At 38.8% G+C, this 17,542-nt stretch overlaps 1 protein-coding gene across 1 annotated transcript; it reads left to right on the top strand.

The window, feature by feature from the left end:
* Positions 1-5,428: 5,428 nt before the first annotated feature.
* On the top strand, positions 5,429-13,271 carry cltrn (collectrin, amino acid transport regulator). Its single transcript, XM_038275799.1, has 6 exons — positions 5,429-5,534; positions 5,949-6,007; positions 8,564-8,646; positions 8,739-8,855; positions 11,885-12,079; positions 12,161-13,271. Exons 1-6 carry the CDS (start codon positions 5,468-5,470, stop codon positions 12,285-12,287), a joined length of 648 nt encoding a protein of 215 aa, XP_038131727.1. The 5' UTR covers positions 5,429-5,467; the 3' UTR covers positions 12,288-13,271.
* Positions 13,272-17,542: the final 4,271 nt, after the last annotated feature.

A 17,542-nucleotide genomic window follows, 5' to 3' on the forward strand; every position in this document is an offset into this window, starting at 1 on the left:
TCTTTGCCTTGCAGCTATATTTGCTGTGAACAGTGGGAATAAAGTAGTTTTAATATGTTTTAAAGTGAGAAAATCCACCTGAAAACTTAATCAGTGCAGTCAGTTCATCTAGATTATAATCCTGCCTTCCAATATTATTTCTGTCGGAGCTGCTCAGACCCCCACATACCAGCGGTGGGCTGTCAGTAGGATCCCATTCAACAGCAGCCTCTGGCCGGGTCGCCTCCTCGCGGTTCACCTCGGCGGCTGGTAGGTGTTTTTCATCTAAATAATCTAAACTGCAGGCACCAGGATAATAAAAGCCAACATATTCTGTCGGTAGATTTCTGCATTTTAAGTGTCAATAAACTGTTTCAGAGGAGTGATCACAGCGCTCTGATCATCAGTGATGTGTCTGTCTCTCTGCCAGCTCCCAGATCAGCTTCTCTGATTGGTTGACGCGGCGCGTCAAGCAGCAAAAGTAAAATTTTTCCATCTCGAGCAGCAGCGCGTCACGCGCGTCAGATGCTTAAACGCGCCTGCTCAAAACGCACTGCAGGACCTTTTGCTGCGCCTTGACGCGTGTCAACCATTGACTTTGCATGTAAACTCCTGCTGCGTCCGGTGTGAACGCAGCATTAGACAAAGGGATTTTTTTACGCTTGGTAGAGGATGATCAGTCACATAGTTTATTAGGAAGGGAGAGCAGGAACAGCCATGCTGCTGAGAGTGAACCATCAGAGTGGAGCGTGAAGAGCAGACTCTGAGCTAAGTGTGCGCAAATACGCACTTCTGCACAAGCACAGCTGGAAGAGCAGAGTTTTTCGGAGTTGAGCGTGCAGTACTGGACCATTCCGGGTTGTTTTCTCCCCTGCTGCTGCTGCCATAATCCATCTTTGGTCATGCACAGCAGCAGCATGGCTGATACTGCTTAGCTTGTGTAACAGATTAGACAATGATGCATTTTAAACATTTTTATTTGGTCTCATTGACGAAAACTCAAACCCATGACTAGTCATGTTTTCATCATCAAAGATCCACGTTTATTTTGTCAGTTTTCATTGCCGCTCAGAGTGCCAAATGTCTAGCCTGGGTGCCAGTCCGAACTTAGTCCCGCCCACAAGGTTTGAGTTCGGGGAAGTTCGGTCTGGCTCTGCTCCATAGTAGCGCGAGTATTAAAGCCCACTGTCAGGCGATCCAATCAAATTGTCAGGGCGGGCTTTATACGATGATGGACAGATGATCAAGAGTAACGTTATCAACCACGTGACCAAAGCGCGCTTGGGTGACAACAATAATGGCTGCCGCTGGAGAGTTGAGGTGTGTAGATTCTGCTATTAGGTCTGTTCTAGAAGATATCGACAGCAAATTAATTTTAAAAGAGGAACAGAGAAACCAGATCAAGTCTCATCTTCTTATTCTAGGCGTGAAACTGCACGCTTTGATTTTTGTGGACAACAACTATGCCTGGCTTAACATACGTCACGCACTCCGTTGCTCTTATTGGTTGTAGGTCTATCCAATTGAGTGCAGAGGCATTTTTTTTTCCTGGTTCGTTCAAAACACGCCCCATAATCACAGCTCTATGGAGCAGTATCAGACTCATATTCTGACTAGAATTGAGTCGGACTACGTCAGGCTACCAAATGCCAGGAACATACACAGGTATACAATACCTGACACTGGCCTTGTTTCATCATAGACCCTGGATTAAAAAGTCATATTCCTGCTCGAACCCATTTGTTTTATTTATCAATTTCCCATATAAGTTGTTTGATATACATATATATATATATATATATATATATACATATATATATATATATATATATATATATATATATATATATATATATATATATATATATATATATATATATATATATATATATATATATATATATATATATATATTGGGCTGATGTGCCCAACTTTTTTAGTTTTAGTGAGGATGCTGGCAGTAGCATGCTGCATCAGCTGCACATGTAGTGATGGTTGATTGTGTACTGTTGTGTAAACAATATCTAAGTGGTCAATACATTTAAAAAAGAAAGAAAAATTTTTTTCTGTAAACACCCGAGTGTAAAATGTACAGAAAACAAGCTTAGACTATCCATGAATAAAATAATAAAAAAAATGAAATTATCATGACAGCTCTAGTTACTTTGATGGACCTGGAACAGGACCCTAGAGAAGCAATCTAATAACCTTTGCAATGACAGTCTGTAGGGTTTAGAGCAGGGGTCACCAACGCGGTGCCCGCGGGCACCAAGGGGCCCTCAAGGACCACATGGGGGGGCCCTCTTCATCTTCTGAAAACAGAAGAACTCACTCAGTGGGTTAAGTTTAATTTTTTTTAATTCTGTTGCTCTTCTTTTTAATCATTTATGTATTATTTCATCATGTTAACTTTTTCATCATATTTCAGTGGTTTCAAAATTAAAAAGAAAATTAGAAATGAATAAAAGAATAAAATAAGTATAAAAATGAGTTTTTATGGATGAGATTTACTGTAGGTGAACACTGATCCCTCCAGTTCATAGGTCAGCATTGGTAGCCCTTCCTATGACTCGGTAGCCATGAAGTAGCCAACAGCCTTAAAAAGGTTGGTGACCCCTGGTTTAGAGTCTCTGTGAATTTGTGCTTATATTTCTGTATTGTGTAATATTTGTTACTGATTTACAATTCTGTTCCCTTCAGTGTCTTAGCTCCCTGCTCTTCCTCATCCGTCTCCTCTCCTCATTAACTCACCTCACTCAGTCATATCCTCTCTTTTTGTCATCAGCCTGTTTTCTTCTTCCCCTTTGTCCTGTTTATCATTTTATCCTTTGGGACCGATAGAAGCCAAGATAAGACAAGAAAAAAAGTAAAATGTTGACCCTAATGTAGCTAAAAAAAGTAATTCCTCAAGGAAATTACAAATGAGACAGATAAAACATTTCTTTTTCTTAGGGAGAAATAGCTACAGATTAAATTTGGGAGGAAAGAAAAATCTAGTTCCTGTAATTTAATGTTTTAATCATCAATATGTAGAGAAACGGTTCATTACTGGCACAGAAATTCTTGGACTTTTTAGATACTTTGAATTACAAAACTAAGAACTCAATGATTTCCAACAGCTTCTTGACAAATAGAAAGTTAAAACATGTGATGTGCTTTTGAAATATCCTCCTCTCCTTTGATACATCTTAATAGTATCTCATGTTCAAAACTATCCACAGAGGTTTAACTGGTAAATAGTGTGTATTTGTATGTAATCTCAGGAAAAAAATAAACTAAATCCATCTCAATCATGAAACATGGTAATGGCATGATCATGCTATGGGGATCATCTTTACCACTGACCTGGAAGCTAATCAGAACAATCAGGGAAGAAAACCTGTTTGAGTCTCCAGTGTGACACATATCGGATGTGGCGGTTAGTACTGATAAACTTTAAAGGAAAAACATGACTTATAAGAGATGCACACCAGTTAAAATTCTTTTAAAAAGGAAAAAAACAAACGTTTTATCTTTTCAAACCACATTTTCTGCTTTCAGTTTAACCTGAATGTTAATAAGACCCAAAATTGGCAATTTTTACCCAATAATTAGATTTTTTCCTTAACTTCTTAAAGTAGGCTAGAAAAATAAATACTTTAAAAAAAGAAAGAATAACCCCTATCCTACTGCTGATATTATACTTAAAAGTAATCTTGATGAAGAAAAAACAACTTTCAGATGAATTATTTGTCTTTTATTTTAAACAGGCCTCCTTTGAAAGATATTTTTTAAGGTTTCGAGCCCCGTTTTTTTAAAAAGAAATTTAAGTACTTTTTTTTTTTTTATTAAAATATTGCATATTGACTGCGTACTTTGACAGGTTAAAAATAAAAAAATATATAAGAAGAGTATATTTTTATAAATATATTTCCAATACTGCAATAATTCCCTTTTAGGGCACGTTTGACCCCTGTAAGAAAGTTTGGGCTCCTCTGATGTAGAGAATTTAAATGAATTAACTCCTGACTGGATAGAGGTTTACAGTCAGACAACACAAAGCCAGAAGTACCATAGTTTAGTTCAGAAAATAATTATAGCTTAGAATGGTCTAGTCAAAGACCAGATTTATGAGAAGATCTAAGAAGAAAACTGCTCTGTTCATCAAATCCGACTGAATTTTCCTCTTACACTTGAAAAAAATCTAAATCTAGATAAGTCATTTTTTCTTAAAATAAATGCATTTGTTCTTGATTTGAGGAGGTAAAAGAGACTCTTTGCCAATAGAACAAGACGATTTACATTTAAAATAAGAAAACACAATAGCATTGTCTTATTTCAAGTGCATTTTATCTAAATATCTTATTTTAAGAATAAAAATGCTCCTTCCATTGGCAGATCATCTCATTAACCTACTCAGTTGAATGGTAAATACACTTAATTTAAGACATTTTTGCTCATTTCTAGATTGTTTTTGCAGTGCAACCTTTAAGTGATTGATCATATATAATTACAGGAAATGAGGGTTGAAAGAATGTGACAAAGAATGAAAAATATTTCAGATGTATGAATATGGATCACGCTGAGTCGTCATTCTGGGTGTTTTCTGTAAAACATTTCATAAGAGCAAAGATCATATTTTGTAGCTTCACAGTTAGTTGTTTAACTGTGGTTTGGATTTTACACCAAGGATACAGTTTGATATCACTGGAATGTAACCTGTAAGGCAAAACTTGGATCCCTTTGTCAGCACAGTGTCTTTTTAATGGCCTATAAACAGGACTTACTGTAAAATAGTTAGAAAATTAACCAAAAAGCTGTCAGGGTGAGATAGATGATTAACTTTAAATACATTACATCTAGTCTAGGAGATTTCAATGATTCACTCAGATTTCCTGCTGTCTCTAGTTTTAGTTATTTTGTTTGAACCTGCAGAGCCCGCAGGAATCTTTGAGACGAGAGCTTTGAATGGAACAATAAATCAAGATCAGAGCAACCTGAACAGTACAACTTGTTTCTGGAAAAAAATTAAAGAGCTGAGTTTAACTCACAAAAACCATTGATGTGCTGCAGGGAGTTGTATCCAAACCAATATTTTAGGTCTGAACAAACGCAGGCAGGTTTTGTTTTAATGATACATTGGCAGCAGTTTTTCTTTGATGCTTCAGTAGTTTTTCCTTTATCTGAGAAGGACCTGATTTTCCACAATGGATATAGTTACTTTGTATGAAAAGTTCTGGGACTCTGGGTCACACACTGAGCTGTGCTAAGTAAACTGACACAGTGTGGTGTTTTCTCCCTCCCTCACATTATTAGCAGGCTCTCTGTTGCTCCCTCAGGAAGTCTGAGAAAACAGGAATCCACTCCACTGCAGGCAGGTAGGACAGTGCAGAGGCTGCCTTTTCCTCTGAGCATTACAGATCAGATCAGGTGGATTCTGGATTAACAAATAAACACAAACGTTATCCTGCGGTCCTCTCTGAGTCACCGATCCCTCGAGGTTTGGAAAATGTTCTACAAGATTGTCCTCTTCCTCTGCTTGCCATCTGTTTTGGCTGAACAGCTCTGTAAACCAAGTAAGTGATTAGTTAATGCTAACTCTTGGTTAACTAATCTATATTTAAATCTACTCATAACTAAAATAAGACAAGCATACTTTATGAAATAAACCACTTTATCACCCTGTTTTTCCCTCCAGTCAGCAGGGAATTCAGCTTCTAATCTCTCTTTACTGGAACAATGTTAGATTAGCGACATAACTCAGATGTTTTTCCTCATAGTCAACATTTACATTACATATATACAATGATAGCAAACCCTGCATTAGTTCATAGTGGCATTGTGGGACAAATTAAGACTGAGCAGGTTTGTGAAATTATGGTGAATAATGGTAAGTGTGATTCACTGAGGCTGAGAAGTTAATACCAAACAACAGCAACACGTTAAAACATCCAATAAAAAATATTTTTCCTTTTATTTTTTTATTCTAGATGCTCCAGATGGCCTAAAAGTGCGACTCAGCATCAAAACTGCTCTGGACAGTGAAGCTGTACGTACATATCTTCATTTTACCATCATCAGAAACTCCTACTTTACTGATTCCATCAAAAATATATAAATTCAGTCATAAACAAAGTGATTCCATGAAGTTTAGTTCTTCTATCTTACATCCTGATATAAAAGAAGAATCTTGAGGCATTTGCATGATTTCATCAGGAGAATACCCACTATTCTGATGCAGGCAGCAGGATGGTGCATACCTTAACCACTCTCCTCACATCACTGTGTTCATGGACCCCTTTTTTTCCTATTTATTTTAGGTATTTCAGGTTGGTCAGTGATTGTTTTTATTTAACTCTAAAACTTTTGCCAAATAGTTGTGTCCACATAAACTCTAATTTCAGATTTAGAATAATTTGAAATAAAGTCAGGACAGGTAGTTCCATATGATTGCCCCCCTGCATCTAAACTTCCATTAATGTTGTCAAGTGAAAGCTTGTTTCTTATTTCACTTTAGGAGCTGATTGTACTGTTTATAGCTTTTCAGTCTCAGAATTAGTATTTTTTATTTTGCAGTGCATTATTGTTGTTTCTTTTATATATTTTTTTTTGCCAATATATTTTATCAATGCTTATTTTGGTGCAAAATTTCTAAAAATAAAAGCGTTGCAAATAATGTGGTCATTTTGGAAGACGGAATTTTTCATAGGGAGTCAGATTGGAGTAATGAGACCTTCAGGAACCTCTAAGAATCAATATCTGGTAGCAAGAGCAGCACAAAGTCTCCACTGATGGGTGTTTAATAGTTTGCCAATATCAGCCTCAGATATTTGCAGGTTTGTCAAAACAAGTTCACTGAACCAAAGTGGCTATTGTTAAAGGTGCTGTAGGAGATCTTGGAAAAAACGCAGATGTACTCTGTCACATCTGCTCAGTGTGAACCTTCTTTCATCTGTGAAGAGCACAGATGGCCAGTGGCATATTTGCCAAAATTTAGAGTTCCCTAGCAAATGCCAAGCGTCCTGCATGGTGTTGGGCTGTGTGTACAATCCCCATCTGTGGACATCCGGCCCTCATACCATTCTCATGGAGTCAGTTTCTAAGCATTTGTGCAGACACATGCAAATTTGTGGCCTGCTGGAGGTCCTTTTGGTGAGCTCTGGCAGTGTTCCTCACAGCACACCTTCTTGCCACAGCTCACATTGATGTACCATCCTGGACCAGCTGAGCCACGTATGTGTGTTGTAGAGTCCATCTCAAGCTACCACGAGTTTGAAAGGACCACCAACATTCAGAAGTGACCAAAACATCAGCCAGAAAGGCTGATAAGTACTGAGAAGTGGTCTGTGGTCCCCACCTGCAGAACCACTCCTTTATTGAGTGTGTCTTACTAATTGCCAATAATTTCCACTGTTGTCTATTCCATTTGCACAACAACATGTCAAATTGATTCTCAATACATGTTGCTTCCAAAATGGATGGTTTGATTTCACAGAAGTTTGATTTGATTGAAGTCAAATTGTGTTGTTTACATGTTCCCATAATTTTTTGAGCAGTATACTTTTAAACCCCAGTGTATTGATAGAAGTGGCAATCTTAAAGAATGTTTTTAAGAAGACATTGTTGTTTCTGTTGGAGTATTTCCCTCTTGTTGAATCAGAGGAAAACAGTCTTTGTTTTTCACGGTCTGCATAGATGGTCATTTCATGTTTTAGCCATACACAGAGAGGGTTGTTTGGGCTGAGAATGCTTACCTAATAAAAACTGTAGTGAGGTCAGTGAATCAAAAATCTTTTAGCTAATCACAGCAGGTGCATTCATCTGGAAAGGAACCATCTGTCCAGTTATTTGCATAGAGTTCAAAATCCAGCATCAGAGCTAGGATCCGATTACATAAGTGAGAAAAATCACTCGGTGAAGGCAGCCCAAGAGTTGGAGGAATACTGAATATGTTTCTAATAAATTATACCTTATGCTTGTTTTGAGTTTCTCACTCTTTGGAGTAATTTGTAAAAGTAAGCAAGGAAAACAACAAGTAAATGTAATGTGTGCATGGCGTGGTTAATTTGCACACTTGTGTACGCATCATTAAAGCTGAGCAATATGAAGCTATAAACACAACATGAACATAATAACGTTATAGGAACATGTGTTAGGACTAATGGGAGCACTGAAGCAGAAGAAAGTGAGAACGAGAATGTCACAGGAAATACTGAGCTGTTAAAAAACTGCAATCTTCTGTAGTGAAAGTACACTTCTCAGTAAAAGATAGATATCTTCTTTAAAGACCCCAGTGTTCCGAGTTTTATTGGGAGAGCAAATGATGTAGAACAGCTTCACCTGTTTTTGCTGGTATAAAAGTCAACATAAGGATATTTTTTAAAGGACTTCCTAAATCTCTAGGTTTCCTAGCTCAGAAAAAAAAATGTCTTTGTGCCTTTCTTGAATTACAGTTCATTTGAATATCAAGTTATTCTTTTGACTAACTTTAATAAAAAAAAATGCAAAAGTCATTTAAAATAATCATTCATGCTGTTACCCATAAACCTTTGTGTCTGTAATAAAAAGACGTTTATTTTTTTTTGTTTTTTTTTTTATATTACAGTATGAGTGGAATAGAAATGAAAAGTTCCTTTTCCAAGCAACCATTGCTTTCGCCATGAGTCAATACACGGGACAAGAATTCAAGTAAGATTGCTTTTGGGTTTTATTTAATCTTCATAATCTGTGAGTCATGGTTTGTAAGGGTGACATTTTGTTTGTTTTGAACTTTTATCTAGAGTGTCAAACATCCTAGTGTGTGATGAGACTCCCAGGGTGTCCTTTTGGTTTGTGGTCACGTCACCTGCCAATCTATCACAGCTTATGAGTAAAGGAGTTGTGGAGCTGGCTGTCAGGTATTTACACAACCACACGAGTCAAGGCAGTAGCTGTTTTAACCTTTATATATTTACAGAAGACATAGGAAAACACCTGACCTTTATTTAGTTATCACATGATTAACCAGATCTGTCACGAATGTGACAGATTTCCAGCACAGGTTTGGTGGCATTGAGGTTCCAGTACCAGTCCTGGTGGTCTCACACGCCTTTTTAGTTCTTTTCACAAATTCTCCATCTGGCCATCTGTCCAGTGTTCGACATCCCGTTCTCCTGCGGATCACACAACACCCTCTAGCAGGTTCATGGTCTCACTCAGTGATGGAAATGTTCCGAAACGCCTTTAATGCAGAAGAGCAACTTCTCTACTCTTTCGACAACAGAACAAGTAATACAATAAGCTAGTTGTAATACCCGCTGCTTGCTTGCAAGGTGTTGTTCTCTTAGGTATAATTCCACATCTTATGACCATAGATTCATTTTGTTTGAAATGCAGACAAATTAAGCTTAGGTATTTTCAAGGCTAACTGTTTTTTTTTTCACTAGAAAGGACTGAATCACTACTGGCATAAGCACAGATAGGGACCCAATACTGTAGCTATATTTCAGCTTTACTCTGTCAAAAGAAAAAAAAGCTTCGGGAAACAGGATAATATGCCAGACATGGTGTTTGGCCTAAGAGTTTTAGTTACAGTTTTTGACGTTTAACTGGAGATGTAGGTAAGGCGACTATTATCCAGCTTAAGAGGGCAGATCATGGCCAAATCAACTGATTGACTGGCATTGGGCAGGCAGATGATGGCTGAACAGGCTCATGACTAGCTTTAAGCAGGTGGAAGATGGATGAACAGGCTGGTAGTAGGCTTTAGAAGCCCGAAGGTGGCTGAACAGGCTGATGACTGGCTTTAGGCAGGTGGAAGATGGATGAACAGGCTGGTAGTAGGCTTTAGAAGCATGAAGGTGGCTGAACAAGTTGATGACTGGCTTGGAGCCATTGGCTGACAGCTGAACAGGCTGGTAGCCAGCTTAATAAGGTTAAGGACGGCTGAACAGGCTGATGACTGGCTTTGAAAAGTTGGCTGATGACTTAACTTGACTTGACTTAGACTTTATTTTACAACTTTATTGTAATTTTGTATACACAGAGTGTATACAAACGAAATTTAGTTAAAACAGCTTTCAGACAGTGAATGAGCAGCAGCTTAGCAGTGAAATTGAAAATTTTTATTGATAAAGTGCAGCAGTGATCAAATGTTAACAGTGTGGGAGAGACATGGTGCCAAAAGGTATTGATGTGGAAGTTCAGAGCAGTGCAAAAACAGATATATATGGTGCAAAGAATGCAGTAGAACATTTGAGTTTAGTTCTATTAGGTATTATGTTATCATAGTGATGCAGAGTCTTGATTTGTGACTTGATTTAGAGTTTGTTCAACCATTCAGCAGTCTGATGGCTGTTACAAAATCTGCTGGACCTGAATTGAATTCTGCGAGGCCATCTTTACAGTGGTCAGCAGGGAGAACCGTCCACGGTGGGGATGTGAGGAGTTGCTGATAACTCGACCAGCTGTCTCATACAGTGAGACAGCTGGTCAGAACGCTCTCTATGGTGCTTCTGTAGAAGGTTGTGCAGATGGGTGAGGGCAGGTGCGCTCTCCTCATCCTCCCTGGGAAGTACAAGTGCTTCTGTGCCCTTTTGAACAGTGAGGTGGTGTTTACAGTTCAGGTGAGGTTGTCTGTGATGTACACCCACTGGAATTTGGTGCTGCTGACCACCTCTACAGCTGAGCTGTTGATGAGCAGAGGAGTGTGGTTAGGCTTGTTCTTCCTGAAGTCAACAATAATCTCCTTCGTCTTCTCCACATTCAGGCTGAACAGGCTGGGGGCTAACTTAAGAAGGGAAATGATGGCTGAAAAGGCTGATGACTAGCTTTGAGCAGTTGGCTGACGGTTGAACAGGCTGAGTAGCTGATGAGGCTGGAGGCAGGTAGAATAGACTGGTCACAAGCATAGGCAGTCCAGGATGTGAGTCAGTCTGAAGCCAATGAGTATCCAGTAAAGATAGGGGGAGCACAGGAATGCAGGCGGTGCAAACAACCACTGGAACTGACCTCAAGCATGTAAGTAGACTTTCTGGCAAAAACAGTTGGACTAAAGAAAATAAAAATGTTGAACCAATGATGTTTCAGTTGAACTGTTTAACTAGAACAGTTGAAGGCAATCCTAAAGAAATGTGTTTTTAGTCTTGATTTAAAGGAACTCAGGCTTTCTGCAATTCTGCAGTTTTCTGGAAGTTTGTTCCAGAAAATGGAGCATAGGAACTAAATGCTGCTTCTCCATGTTTAGTTCTGGTTCTAGGTATGCAGAGCAGGCTGGAGCTAGATAGGTATAATAACATGGGGAAGAATGAAGATGATTAAGAGGGAGACAGGTGATCTGTTACATTTGGAGTGGAGCATAGGAGTGGCAATTAGCCAACCAGCCATAAAACATCTAAACAGGCAGGCTGCGTGACACCATCCTTCCATTGCTAAGAAACTAAACAAAAAACAAACTACAACAACTAGAACTGACACTCATTCTGGCTACGTTAACCCTACCTGTCATTTGCTTGAGTCCAACTTGAAGGTTATGGCTCAAGGATGCCCTTAAAACATAATATTAATATATTAATTATTAATTAAATTTGAGAATGTGGGTACATCTTTAGTCCTGGGACTCACAATTGGACAGTCCTTAAAAGCAACCTAATTACCCATAGTCATGTTATCCTTCACAGGATACTTCTAAGGACACGGCCCTATGCCACATTATCCATAAAAAAGGACCTAAACCAGCCAAACTACCGGTCCTCTTCTACTCAGTAGTAGGAGAGTACCAGTATAGTAGTCCTTTTTTCAGATGTAAAGGCTGCTAATGTCTAAAATATGCTTTGTTTTTCTTTGACTGAATGGATATCATTGTATCAGAATGGGGAAAAAAAATTAAATTATTACTTTCTTTGGAGAAAAAATCTTTGAAATCTGAATGTTTTTATTTGTCCAAAAGAAAGTTCAGGAACAGAATCAACAATGCTTTCCTGCTCTCTGATGAAACGCTGGAGTTTGTTGGAGTCCTGCCCACCCTGGCCTCCCCTGTGGAACCTGCCACCCCTCCATGGCTAATTGTGTTTGGGGTGATGATGAGTCTGGTCAGTGCCGGCATCGTCTTTGTGCTCGTGTCAACAGTGGTCCAAAACAAACGGTGAGCTGCTGTGGATACATAATCCTGAGCTTCATTAATATGTGTGATAGCTAAGACTGACTTTTTTGGATTTTATTCTAGTAAGAGGAAGCAGAAGGGAGATGACCAGGACGACGATGAAGAGACAAGGGTTAAAACTGTGGAAAATGGATGTGATGGTGTTTATAACACTTCGTTCTCAGAAGATGAACCAAACACACGGATGTAAAAAATCTGCAATATGAGTCTTCCATGTAAGCAAATGAGATGGGAAGTATAATATTAGACTGCTCTTTTTTAAAGCTGTATGCCTTTATTAATGTGCAAAATCTTAACTTTACTGTAGAACTGATTTTCATGCTTTTATTTTTATTGTTTGAAATTATCTGCAAAGTACATACTTTTATTACTAGCAGACCAAGCACAAAAACCTCTCTTTCATTTTTATGTCTGTTCTTCATCAAAGCATTTCTTTCTAATTTGTGATGAGATTTAAAAATAAATTAAATGTTTCTGTTTGATATGCAGTTGCCTTATAAAAATGTACCCTGAATATGAAAACAATCAGCTTCATTAATCATTAAAATGGGGATCTTATGAGCTTAAGGAGATGCTTGTTTTCAATTTACCGAGTAAATATTTCTGTTAATCTGGTTTCAGATGTTAGGTTCTGCATGTTTTTTTAATAACTTTTCTGGGAACATTGCCTTGCAATGATATCATATTTCTTAAACTTTGAGACATTTTGTCACGATATAACCACCGACTTGAATTTATGGTATTTCCATTTTATGTGGCAGAGAAACAGAAAGCAGTGCATAATGATGCATGCTCTATGTTTTCTTTAACAAGTCAGCACCTTGTAAATCAATCTTTTACTGCAGTCACTGCCACATAACTTCTCAGATATGTCTCTATAAACTTTCAGCATCTGTAGACTGTCATTTCAGGCCTTTTTTGTCTGCAGTAACTCCTCAGTCAGAGTATATGTGAACATTTTTCCCAAGACTCTCAACTGGACTTGGGTGTAGACTGGATCATGGTACCATATACATGTCTTCTGATCCTGATCACTCTATTGTAGCTCTGGCTGGATCTCAAGGGTTGCTATGCTGAGAGGTGAGCTTCCTCCCCAGCCTTCCCCATAGTCACATTATATGCTGACTCAAAAAGACCAAAAAACATTTGTAATAATAAAATAATGTTTTACTCACCAAGTGTCCATTCTGTAGTATTTTCATTTATTTCCTTTTAGTCTAAATAGAATTCCAGTGGTACTGCTGGCAGTACCACAGAACTACCAGAAAGTTGGTAGTTCTCTGTAAATGCCGAACGTATACGCTTCCAACCAACGTAATCTCGCTATCAAACTAAACAAATAAAATTACTTAGTCTGTTTGTATCACTATGCTAAGCAGCTATAATGCTGCGTTCACACCGGGGGCAGCTGGCGCGACAGAAGCAGCGAGTTTACATGCAAAGTCAATGGTTGACGCGCGTCAAGGCGCAGCAAAAGATCCCGCGGCGCGTTTCGAGCAGCAAGCGCAGCGCGTCTGAGCAGCTGAAGCAGCGCGACGGGCGCGTTTTGGCATCTGACGCGCGTGACGCGCCGCAAACGCGCTGCTGCTCGAGATGGAAAAATTGAATTTTTGCTGCTCGACGCGCCGCGTCAACCAATCAGAGAGAAGCTCCGCCAAATGACGTGGCTGTGTTTTCAGACTGGAGGGAAAGACGGAGAAAACCCGGGAATTTGCGAAAATGGAAGAAAAATTGATCATTGCTGTTTGCTCTCATCCAGTAATTTATGATCAATCAAGTTGTGAATATAGAGACAAGAGCAGAAAGGACAAGGCATAGAGAAGCTGATCTGGGAGCTGGCTGGGAGAGAGACACAGCGCTGATGACACAGGCCGCTCTGATTACTCCTCTTAAACAGTTTATTAACGCATAATTAACTTAAAATATATACATCTGCCGGCAGAATATGTTGGCTTTTATTATTCTGGTGCCTGCAGATCGGATTATTTAGATGAAAAACACCTACCAGCCGCCGCGGTAAACTGCGAGGAGGCGACCCGTCCAGAGGCTACTGTTGAAGGGATTCTTTCTGTCGGCGCACCGCCGGTATGTGGGGGTCTGAGCGGCTCCAACAGAAATAACATTGGGAGACAGGATTGTAATCTGGATGAACTGACTGCACTGATTAAGTTTTCAGGTGTATTTTCTAACTTAAAAACATATTAAAACTACTTTATTCCCACTGATCACAGCAAATATAGCTGCAAGGCAGAGAAAGGATAGTGAAGCTCCGCCCAACGCGCGTCAGAGCCACCTTTGCACCGTGCAGCCAGAGCAGCAAAGCTGCTTCAGCCGCGCGTCAGAACTAACTGGTACAAGCAGCAAAAATGAAGCAGCAGACGCGATTTTGCTGCTTTTGCAGCGTCCGGTCTGAACGTAGCATAACATTACCTATGTAAAAAAACATTGTCATGACTCTACAAGACAGCTGATATACACGTTACAGAAGCCATTTTGCACCATGATGGCCTCCGTATTGTTGGAGATGAGAAAAAGTGGGGGGAGCAGTTTATGCTGCCTGCATTCTACAGTCTGGCTATTAGATATTGCTATAAATTATACACTGTAGCTTTAATAGAGCCCGACTGTCCTGTGATGCCTCTCAGTAAGGCGGCAGGTCAGCATGTTGAAGGACAAACCTCTAGTAATCCAATAAACGTATCTCTAAAAAACTGAAACTAAAAAAACAACTAAACAACTTTAAGTTCTCATGAGTTCTCCGAACAAATAATAATGTAAAAGAAAATTTGGTTTCCCAGCAAATGTAAACAGGGACAAAGCATCAAGGTAATAGGCCATTAATCCATCTATATTTTTTATAATATCATTAAACTTACACTTAGACACCAAGAATAGCATTGCTATCACTAGCAGTATTGATTATTACATTTACTCACACATCCATGACTAAGCAGCCAAATCTACATATATCTGCAGCTCATGCAGTTTCAATGAACACCACCATTCATGTTGTATTCCCAATGCTTTTTGAATCTAATGTTTTTTTGTGTATTTTAACAACTCTGCTTGGAAGTGCTAACTGGTTCAGCCTCATTATTTCCTTATTTACCCACCGTGCACATGCCAGTATCATAACCCTGTTGTTATCGTAAATAAACACAAAGGACTTAATTTACCATCAAATTAAGCAAAAACAAAACATAAAATACAGAAAATACAGCAGTAGGACACAATAATCTTTCATAGAAACTTTGAGACACTGATATACACTTTAAAAGTGTCTTATTACGAGACTATGCTCCTTTAAGAAATAAAAACCCTCCAGCAGGGCTTCTTTCAGTATCAATATGATCCTGTATGTAGCTCTATGTATATTCCCATCAACAAGCATCCTCATCCTTTTGGCCTCCAAAAAGTTTCTCACATCTGAGCGGAGCACCTGTTTTCTTAATCCACTTTCTGCAGGGTGGTGGCCTTTTAGTGGGGGGACCTCTGTCACATATTGAACATGGCCTAAAGCAACTGGCCCATAGGACTTGTCTTTCTGTCATTATTGGCTTTCTTTTTGACCCTGACATCTGAGGCCGTCATAGAGTAGCTTATTTTATCCATGATTAAATTTAACACGGGTGAACTCTTGTAAGCTATTAGGTTACAAGAGTCCACCTGTGACATTTAGAGATATTGAAGCAATAGGGGCTATATATCACTACATGCCTCCCTTTTCAGAGTATTGTGGTTGTCATGTGATGAAATGTGAAAAAGATGATTGGTTATGACAAGGTCAGCCTAAGCCTCCATTGGGCACTAAACAAAATTTGATTTTCAGTCGTTTTATTTGTTGCCAGTGGCATTGATTGCTATAATCAACAGTCAGTGATCAGATCATTCACATGTGTTATAAATTGCAGATCAGGTTACAGTAAAATAAACTAGTATGTAGTTCATTTACAGGAAGAGTGGCATGTGGTTTTTGCTTTTTGCTTCCTGCTTCCAGGGTGGAAATACGTCACCAATCAGACAACAACAGTTTGTCATTAAAGCTTGAATATTTATCTTACACATCTGAAAAATATAATAGTATATTTTGAAATATTTTAATTTTATAATTTTATTTATTTATTTATTTTGCCTTATTGGCCAGCTGCCACTGCATAGAAACGTGTCTTTATTACTGGTTCAGCATTATTTCCTACTCTATTTGTGTGTTCACTTTTTGAAATGACAGACACTTAAGTAAACAAGCAGAAAATATAAGTAAAACTTCAGTTCAATTCAGTTTATTTATATAGTGCCAATTCACAACACGTCATCTCAAGGCACTTTACAGTTTACTAGATCATACAGTCAGATCTATTCAAAGTTTCTATCAAAGGAAAACCAGATGATTGCACTCATTTACTTGAAGGCAATCCCTCACACTAAGCATGCTTGTAGCGACAGTGGAGAGGAAAAACTCCCTTTTAACAAGAACAAACCTCAAGCAGAACCAGGCTCAGTGTGAGTGGCCATCTGCCGAGGCCGACTGGGGTTCAAGGAGACAGAAGCAGAGATACAAAAGGCAACTATAAAAGGCAACTACCTGTATAAAAGGCGAAACACACAGCCAGGCAGACGAGCTCCGAGCCAGCTCCCATGTCAAAGGATGAAGAGAGCATATCCAATTAGTCACAGTCAGAGAAACAGGACTACACTGAAAAACAGGCTGAGCTCAAACACCTATAAACAAAGGTGTTGATGGCAGCAGCACAGCTGATATTTCTCTCCAGGATGGAGTCACAGCCAAACACGAACAGACAAGGCAAAGCTACTATGAGAAAAAGCAGAGACAGGATAACTTTAGAGATTGAACTAACAGATTCTGCAGAGTGGGACATATTCAAAAAGTCATTTCACTGTATCAATACAGTTTATATACAGTATAGACTGTATATATCCCATGTACCTTTTTCTTCCTTTGGCACCTTCTTCTTGTTTGACTATTTGAGCTGATGTAACGAGTACATTTCTCCACTGTGAAATCAATTAAGTCTTTCAATCAATCAGTAAAGCAGATATCTGCGAGTCACTTCATCATCTCAGTTTTAGAATATTAACTGTTGCAATGAGGATGGGGGAAACGTGATTAGTTGCAACGTTTTTATTGCCCGGTTAGTATTATTTTCAAACTTTTTGAAATAGCAGACATCTACTGTAGATGAGCTGAAAATTAAACTTTCCAGCAGATTTTATATGCATCAGGTGCGCTTCCTCATCTTTAGCGTCAAAATGCAAGCTGGCTTTTCTTTTCAGTACTCTAAATAGCCAGAAAAGAACACAAAGAAATGAAATATGTGTTTTTCTGCTCTAACAGCAAGATACAGCAGAATGTATTGATGCAACAGGTCCATGGATCATTTTCCCATCTCCCACATCAGAATCAAATCTCTAAATCATCAGCCTCTA

The sequence above is a fragment of the Cyprinodon tularosa genome, unplaced genomic scaffold (assembly GCF_016077235.1).
Source record: "Cyprinodon tularosa strain WSP-4 unplaced genomic scaffold, ASM1607723v1 ctg98, whole genome shotgun sequence".
Classification (NCBI taxonomy): domain Eukaryota; kingdom Metazoa; phylum Chordata; class Actinopteri; order Cyprinodontiformes; family Cyprinodontidae; genus Cyprinodon; species Cyprinodon tularosa.